Here is an 8882-nt window from a genome sequence, read left to right as displayed (position 1 = left end):
GAGCTTGGGGCAGCGAGGCTTCTCTGGTCTGGGCTCAGGAAGATGGGGTGGAAAGGGAGGGGCCCCTGCAGGCCAGGCACCTCCAGACTGCCCCCAGGTCCGGGGGCGGGGGGCTTCTCTTGGAGAACCAGGAATGACCTGTAGCCTGGGAATTAGACCACGACCCCCTCACCCAACAGATGAAGCTGCCCTCCAAGGGCTTCAGGAGGGCTGAGCATTGCACCAGGGGTCGGCAGGGGCAGCAGAGGCCAGACCCCAGCTCACTCCGGACCTCAGCTGGGCCCGGAGGCTGCGGCCTTCCCGTCTGGGCCCACTGGGGCTTTCTGGAGAGGTCGGGGCTCCCAGTGTCTGTACCTTGAAGCAGAGGTGAGGGTGGCAGCCGGCAGCTGCTCCCCCACGGATGGCTCTGGCAGTGCCCAGATCCTGGCACGGCGTCCCAGGGGGGACCAGTGCGCCCGGGAAGGTTCCTGCTTGCTGTCCTGTGCAGTGTACCCTTGGGTGGCTGCTGCAGAGGCAAGCAGGGGCTTAGACAAGGCGGGGGGGGGGGGGGGGGCGGGGGGGGGGGCGCGCTGCCTGGCTGGCCTAGGCCGGTTCCCTGTTCCCCTCCTCCCTCCCCAGGGAGACGGAGAAGTGTGTCAGGAGGGGGTTAGCCTGGTGAAGGCCATTTGCCAGGTGGCCTCGAGGCCTAGCCCTTGTCCTGCTCCAGCTTGCTAGGCTCCACCAGCCCCAAACAGACAAGAGAGCTCTCACTGCTATCCCGAGTCCTTTGTGTTAAAGGTCCCGGCAGTTTTGAGGGGACAGAGGGGCAAGGGCAGGGCTGAGCTCAGCAGGTACAGCAATCGCAAGGGAGGAGCACCCCCCCCCCCCAACCCCGGGCAGGGGGCCGCCCTCACACTAAGGCCTCTGAAGTCCTGAGAGCAGTTTTAACCAACTTCACGTCTGTTCTCACGGCCCCCCCTCCCCGCCCCAGTCCCCATCTCCCCGACATGGGAAAGGGATGTCTTGACACCGAGGTCTGCTTTACGGTGTGAGAAGATGGGGTGACAAATCACACGGTAAAGGAAAGTGTGGCAGGAAACTGCCCAGAAAAGGGTTTCTCCCCAGTTCCATGTGGGCAAGCGGAGGGTGGGGTTGGCTCCCCGCGGGAGGGGACGTCCCCCTCCTGTCCCCATCTCCTGAGATGCTTTCACCTTCACGCATCATGCAATGCATGACCTAATGCTCTGGACGAGAGGAGGGGAGCAGCTTGAACCCCGGGGTCCGGGGTGTGGGGTCCCGGGTTCACAGCCGGTGCCCTTTTCTCCTGGAGCAGGAGGCAGAGGAGGGCCAGCCCCTCTGCTCCTGCTCGGGCTCCCATTTCGCACCCTGAGAAATGTCAGAAGGTTGCTGGCTCCGTGTCCCTGGCCTAGAATCCAAACTCACCAGCTTGGCAGGGAAGGGTGGCAGCAGCAGGACAGCCGGCCCGCCGCACCCAGGCCTCCCCCACGCCCACGAAAGGACAGGGAATGGAGGCCTACCCTCCTCCCCGCACCTGGGCCGGCCGCCCACCCTCACCCGGGCTGTGGTCCCGAGGCCACCCACGTGCCCCGCAGGGACTTCCCCTGGCAGTCCGGGAAAGCACAGGTGGGCTGGCTGGTGGGGGGAGGCCAGGAGGAGCCCCAGGGGTTTCCAACCAGGAAACAAAACCGAAAGGACGGACCCAGCCCCTAAACCATCACAAGCAGAGGGGAGCGGCTACAGGGTTCCCAGCGAGAGAAGGTGCGGGAAGACCCAGGAGCAGGGCAGGCTGGCTTAGCAGGCATTGGGCGTGAACTCCCAGACCCTCCTGTCCCCAGGCTACAGCGGGGGCCCACTCCCGGGCTCTGGCTGCTCAGAGGGAGAAAACAAGCTCTTGGGGGACAAGGGACTCAAGGTAGCATCCCTCCTCCCCAGCATGAGGCTCACGGAGGAGCCCCGACCCTGGGCCCAGCCACCCACTCCTCCAGCCAGCTAATAGGCTCCTGCCACCCAGACCACCCGCACGGCAGGGTCACCTGAGGAAGGGGCCCACTGGGCCAGGAATCTCTGCCTCCACTCTACTGCCTGGAGGCTGTGGGGAAGGTACGAAACAAAAGGAGGTCAGTTCCTGTGGGGACACGTCTCTCTGGATCCTTGACAGCCTGGGCTGACCTTTGGGGTATGGCCAGTCAACACGCACTCAGGGACAGGCTACCCCGAAGAAGCCCGAGGACAGAATACTAGGGATGGGCCCAGATTGGGGGCAGGGGCAGAGGATAGGGCTGCCACCAAGTGGAGGGGTAGCTCCCCTCACCGCGGACAAGACAAAGGCTCCAGGGCTGAGCACCAGCCACTCCCCACTGCCAAGGGCCAAGGGGAGAGGGGAGAGGGTCACGGTCACCAAGTCAGGCCCCGTCTCCCCTTCTCCCTTCCATACTCAATGGGACCCAGCCTGTCCTCTCAGCGCCGGGGTCGGACACCCCTCCTCAGAATATCCAGCCCAGCCACCTAGCAAGGAAGCCCTTCCCTCCAACCACAGCACAGCCGGGGCGCCCCGGCCCCTCTTCCCCAGGAGAGCGCTTTTTTCCTACCAAGGAAAATAAAGGCACCGCAAACCAGGAAAGTTAGAAAAGTCTCTTTTTAAGTCTTTAAATTAAAATTTCACCCTGGTGAGATGATTGATTTGGGAACTAAATCCAAAGGCAAGCTCTCCACTCTGTCACCCACTCGGACGGGACGCACAGCGGGAGAGGCAGGGTGGCCGTGGAGAATCGGGTCCCCCGGCTAGGCAGAGCCTGGGCCTTTGACCCAAGCCGGCTCGGCTCCTTAGTTCCGCACAAGCCCCGCACATCCAGCTGGAGATGGGGGGACCCCGGGAGCTGCGGGGCCGCTGAGGAAGCCAGGGCGGGGAGAGCGCCCCATGGCGAGGAGGCCTCCACCCCTCCGGCCGCCAAGGAACTCCTTGGAGTGGCTCCACGGGGGTCCTCTTCTGATTCCAGAAGGCATGACCTTTGAGGGGAGGCAGCTAGCAAGACACCTGGCCCCCGAGCACCTGCCCCGGCACCAGGGGTGGAGGGAGGGGTGCTGGCCCAAAGGGGAGGACAGGACGCTCCAGCCCTTCCCTGCTGACCCCGACCAGCCAGCTCCATTCTCACATACATTAGTTACATTTATATATTTATATATTATAGTTATATATTAAAAAGAGAAAAAACTTGCCTGAAGAGAAACTCCTGAAGGACCCAAGTGGCTCAGGAAGTTTACTAGCCCCGCCCCCCCCACAACAATTCTTTTTATAAAATCTTCCAGTGCGATCTTCAGGAAACCCCCGCCCGCCCCAGCTCCCCCCACCCTGGCCCTCCTGTGTCTCCGCGACCCTGGGCTGCCCCCCAGCTCCAGCCCAGCGCCTGGCAGCATCCAGTGTCATCTCTGGCCATCCATGGCGGCCATGGCTTTCTGCTGGGAGCCCCCCTGCTGTGCTCCGGGGGGCCACGTGGGCTGTGGGTGGTGCAGGTGGTGGAAGCTGTGGGCCGTGGGCGAGGAGGGTGGGATCCAAGCGGCCTGGTGGCCAGGGGGGGACGAGGCCCAGAAGGGGCTGAAGTTTGCAGGGGGGGAGCAGGCCACGGCCGTCATGGGGCCGTTGCCGCTCTGCAAGCCCTCCGAGGCACGAAGCTTGGAGAACATGGCCAGTGCATCAGGAAAGTTGGGCGGCGTGGCAGGTGTGTTGCTGGGGGTGCACATCTGCTGGAAGAGAACACAGGTGTGGGGAGGGTTAACGGCACACTCCCCGCCCCCAACGTGGAGCCACGCCCCCTGGGCCCGGAGCCTTCGGGTGGCGCTCCCCCAAGGCCAGCCCCTCCGTTATTCCCATTTTCCAGTCCACGAGGAGCTTCTACAGGAAAAAGCACCCTTTCCACCCTGAGCCAATCGATGCACACAAACCCCAACGATTTTCATCAAAACCAAAGAGAGTTTCATGATGCCAGGCAGCGACATCCCGAGGAGCGTCAGAAGTAAAGGGTTAATTTCAACCAGAAGCTAGGGTGTCAGATTCAAGTGAGGACAAGAGAGCAGCCCGGGACACCATTGCTTAGCGCCTCACCCTGGGTAAGAAACCAGCTGGCTCCCTCAATAATCCGCCCTCAGATGTTCTGAGGTTGTTGGTCAAAGGAAGGCGGCCAGACCCAGGGTCTCCCTCCGATGCCCAGAAGCTACACTTTCTCAGTGTCTGGGTTCGTTCGGCATTAACAGCACCAGCCAGCAGGCCCTAGACACTTTGTTATCCCACTTCTCACGACGCCAGGGCACAGATGGGGAAACTGAGGCCCGGAGCTCAAGTCAAGTGACCAAGGCACATCCAGCGCAGCAGACTACAAGCTGAGAAGATGGGATTCCCAGGCTCGAATTCCTGGGGGTGGGGTCCCAGATCTGCAGGACCCAGCTCTTAATCTCTACCCAACCCTGAGTCATCTGCACTTAGAGTTAAGTACAACTTCATGCCTCGGCTCCCGGAGGACAAAAACCAGGGAGGGATTTGGGTTTCCTGTGTCCCCAGCATCTCTCCCATGATGTGGCAGCCAGAGGCTGCCAGAAGTCTCAGCCTGTTCTGTCCCTCACCCGCCTCCTGGGGGTACCTTTACAAACACCGCAAAACCCGCCGTCTTCTGCCACGACCCTGGCAGGGAAACTCCCCGAACTCTCCAGTATCCGCCACCCCTTCTGATCAGGGACCCCCGCCAGGAAGGGCCAAGGGCTGGGGTAGGGTGGCGGACTCTCCCCGCCTATGGGGGAAGGGGGGGAGGGGTAGTGCAGCGCGGTGGGGCTGAGGGTGCCACCTAGAAGTGTCCCACAGGGGCACCCGGCCCAGGGCAGCAGAGAGCAAGGCCTTACACAAAGCCTGTCCTGACCTCACCAGCAGCTTCTCCCTTTCCGGGGAAGCCAGGAGAGGACTTCTTTGAATTTCTCCTAATTTTAGCAACACCAGCCCCTCCCCCAGGCACGGGGCTGGGGGGGGGGGGGCGGGGGAGACAAGATTCTAGGGTTCTTCACCTCCCAGAGGGCGCTTTCACAGCTCTGCTTTTAAATCCCAGGCAGAAACTGAGGAGGGAGAAGCAGTCCTATTAACTGGGCCAGCTCCCTACCAGCAGCTAGGGAGCACCAACCATTGTCTTCCTCAGGGGCGGCCGCAGGGCTCCCAGCAGGCCCGGCCCCACCCAGACCGACCGCTTCCCTCCTCCCTTCTGTTCCCCGCCCCCCACCCCAGGGCTGACTTCTCGGCAGCAGGAAACAATGAATGGGGGGTGGGGGTAGAGGCCAATTGCATCACAGCATCGTGACTTCCCCAGTTGACCAAGCCAGCGAAGCTTGGCCTCGACGAACCACCCCGCTGCAGAGAATGGTCTGGCTCGCGGGGACCGGGCGCATCCCGTGCCCACCTGGCTGGGTGAGCTCCTGCAAGTTTCTTCCCCTTTCTGAGGTTCTCGCTCTCTACTTTGGTAAACGCAGGGGTTTGGACCACATGCTCCTGAAGCCCCTGCAGCTCCTTGCTTCTAACAACTGTGGACGAAGCTTCCAGCCCTCAAGCACACCCAGTGTCCACTGCACCCTGCTTGCGATGCAGTGCCTTACTCTTAGAGCTGCCCAAAGCCCCCCCCACCCCCACCCCCCGCCCTGTCTGGGAAGATGCCTATAGCTGTGTGACTGTACAGTAATTTACAGGACAATCATTTATCAGCTACCTGTGCCCTGGGTCACTTCTGGTATTATGCCACTACTGTTCTCTTTGTTGTTAAGTTTTTTCCTTGGATTCTCTCTAAAATTAGACTCCTTGAGGGCAGGAATGGCATTCTCCACTGTGCTGATTAAGTACTCAATACTTGGCGGGCTGATGGATACCTGAGATTATAAAGTCTGTTACAAAATCTGCCGCCTGCCTTGAGGGAAGCTTTTAAGAGATTATAATCCCTGGGCGCCTGGCTGGCTCAGTTGAAAGAGCATGGGACTCCTGATCTCGGGGCTGTGAGTTCCAGCCTCACGTGGGGTATAGAGATTGAGGGGGAGAGGGAGGGAGGGAGAGGGAGGGAGAGAGACAGAGAGACAGAGAGGGAGGGAGAGAGGGAGATTATAATCCCTTGGGATTTGCAGAGAAGGAACTACAGGACCTAAAAGGGCCGCTAGTCCCAGCTCTCCCTGTTCACTGCACCACAAAATGCTTGTTCTGGAAGCCCCTGGGCTTTCTGGAATGGCTACAGTTGGTGGAGCAAACCCCAAGGCTCTTGTGAGAGATGGGAGGCAGGGGGCTCCCAGGTTCTAGTGCAAGGTGGAAGCCAGAGCTTTCCCATGGTCACACGCAGGGCAAGGTCTCCTGGAGATGACCCCTCAGGGTTTATACAAGGAACCTGGCCTTAGCTGCCACAGCCCTGCAGCCGGCACAATTCTCCCCTCATATTCCAAGACGTTTTTGTCCTTTGATTTATATACAGCATAAACCATTCCAAGTTGAGAAGCTGGTTAAAAGGTCAAGACAGACCCTTCTACTTGTCCTTTCACCTAGATGAAAACAGGGCCCCGAGGATAAGACACAACACTGAACCACGTGCAGCTTCTCCAGGAAAGGGAGCAGCTGAGAAGGGAGCCATGGGCAAGGACACCAAGTGTTAAAATGCCAAAAATGTACTCCAAAAGCCACAACAGATCTCCTGGGGAATAATGTTTTACAATCCCTACTGCGAAGCCCGGTCCCTCCCAGCCCCCCCCCCCCCCAACAGAGCTAATAGGTAACTAGGGGTGGGGAGGGAAAGGCATTCAAGCCTCTAAAGTGAAAGCTTCGTCCTGTGCCCCTGGAAAGCAGGACACCCCCGCCGGCCAGGAGGGCAAAGCCTCAGGCCCCGGGGGGCCGGCTTGGAAAAGAAAGCAAACCCAGACCCCAACCACTTCTGTTTCCTGTACTTTTATGTGTCTTCACGTACTGGGGTTAAATGCAAATTCTTGTCCTTATCTTGTCTAAATCCGTATGTGCTCCACGCTCAGGGCAAGTCCCTTTTCCAACAACAGGAAAGAGTGAACATACCTCTCCGGGTAGAGCCTAGCTCTACCCGAGCCTGGGTGGATTTATCCCTTTCCTGTTCCCTGCAGGGCTGGGTTGTTTGGCTGGGGTGTGGGGCGGGGGGGGGGGGGAAGCTCTCCGCAAACACAGACACCCCAGCTCCCAGCCCCCTCAGGGTCCTTCACCCGAGCTCCCAGTTTTCCCAGACGACCCGTTACCATCCCATCCGAGCCCCCTCCCCATCCCCCGGCCATCCCGGCCCCCGGCCCCGCGGAGCGCTCCCGGCCCAGGCCCGAGGTCGAGGTACAGTCGCCTGGGAGGCCGGCCCACGAAGTTGGGCGAGCCAGCCGGCCCCGGGAGCCGCTCTTTCCTGGAAGACATTTTGGCTCTTTGTTTACATCGCGGCGCGGCGCTCCCCGGCAACATGGCTGTCACCGCCCGCGGCTGACAGCGGCCCCCGGCCCGCGCCCTCGGCTCCGGGTGAGCTGCGGGCCGGGGTGCGCGCCCGCGCCGCGCCCGCCCGCCGGCACCCGGCCCCGCTTACCATCTGGTGGTGGTGGTGGCCGTTGGGAATGTTGGTTTCTTGGAAAAACGTGCTCAGGGCGGTCTGCGGACAAACACAGCGGCAGGGCGGCGGTTAACGGGGACGGGGGCGGGAAGCCCCCCCCCCACCATCGGCCCCCGGCCGACCCGTCGGCCCCGCGGGCAGGGCCCCTCCGCGCCGCCCCCGGCCCCGGGCCCGCGCCCCACGCGACACCTCCCGGCCGCGGATCGCCTGACGGGGCGACACAAATAGAGCGCCCCCTCCCCGGCGCCGCGCGCCCCGGGCCTCGACCCGCGCGCACCTCGAACTGCCAGTGGGCCGCCTGCAGCAGCTGCTTCGCCTGGTCGGCCGCGCACCCCGCGGCCAGCACGAACTGGTTGATCATGACCTGGTGCCGCAGCTCGTCCATGTTCACCGACATGGCTCCGGCCGCCGCGCGACTCCGGCTCGGCGGCCGCGGGAGGCCGGCCGCTCTCGGCTCGCGCTCGCCGCCCGCTCGCCCGCCCGCCCGCGGCCTCCGGACCCCTAGCCGCCCGCCGCCCGCCCGGCGAGTGTCCCGGCCCGGCTCCCGCGGCCGCCGACACCACAAACAACGGCGCGGGGCGGGGCCGCTGTCCCAACGTTCGGGGGCCGCGAGCCGCCGCCGCTGATTGGCCCGCGCCGCTCGGCCTGCGCCCGGCTCCGGTGCGGACGTTCGATTCGAATCCTGCGGCCTGCGGCCCGCACTGTTTCTCTTTTCGCCCGGCCGCGCCCATTGGCGGAGCTCGGCGCCGTGGAGCCGCCCGGCATTGGTCGGCCGCTGTGTTTTGGCTCTTCCGGGCTCCTGGTTGGCCGCGGCCGGGAGTTTGGGGCGGAGCCGCGCTCGTTGATTGGCCTCCCGTGGGCCTGTTTGAACTCAACTTGAAAACCTTGAGTGTCTGCTGATTGGCCGAGGGCCCTGTGTTTGCTGTTGTAGGCTTGGGGGTGGTGCGGCCAAGTTCATTCATTACTTCATTGAAACTGTACATGCTCAGCTGGAAAAGCAAGACAGAGTGGCTTTGACTCATTTCCTCTGAAAGATGTGGTCATCTCGAGAAACAGAATGATCAAAATAGAAAACAGAGGCTTTGCAGCTGCTCAAGTCTCAAAGTTGTTTATTTTTTTAAAACTTTCAAACAGCTCTCCTTTTTTTTAGCCTTTTATTGAAATATAAGGTACCTGCTTTCTGCCTTTCGATCATTACCCTCCCCAAAGGCCAAACAAACTTTTCCTAGTTTTTAGACCAAAAACTTTTGCTCTCTAAAGATATAAACCGAT

At 61.5% G+C, this 8882-nt stretch overlaps 1 protein-coding gene across 2 annotated transcripts; it reads right to left on the bottom strand.

Annotated features, from left to right (window-relative positions):
* Positions 1-2621: 2621 nt before the first annotated feature.
* On the bottom strand, positions 2622-8287 carry UBALD2 (UBA like domain containing 2). Of its 2 annotated transcripts, none has more exons than XM_045489699.1 (3): positions 7888-8287; positions 7587-7649; positions 2622-3741 (listed from the first exon to the last, which is right to left on the bottom strand). In XM_045489699.1, the coding sequence occupies exons 1-3, from the start codon at positions 8005-8007 to the stop codon at positions 3421-3423; spliced, it is 504 nt and encodes a 167-aa protein (XP_045345655.1). In that variant the 5' UTR covers positions 8008-8287; the 3' UTR covers positions 2622-3420. The 2 variants fall into 2 exon arrangements, with proteins under 2 accessions (XP_045345655.1, XP_045345657.1); XM_045489701.1 differs by having other exon boundaries at positions 2622-3738.
* Positions 8288-8882: the final 595 nt, after the last annotated feature.

The sequence above is a fragment of the Leopardus geoffroyi genome, chromosome E1, assembly GCF_018350155.1.
Source record: "Leopardus geoffroyi isolate Oge1 chromosome E1, O.geoffroyi_Oge1_pat1.0, whole genome shotgun sequence".
Lineage (NCBI taxonomy): Eukaryota > Metazoa > Chordata > Mammalia > Carnivora > Felidae > Leopardus > Leopardus geoffroyi.
The sequence above is the reverse complement of the archived record's forward strand: the minus strand, read 5'-3'. Positions and strand labels throughout refer to the sequence as shown.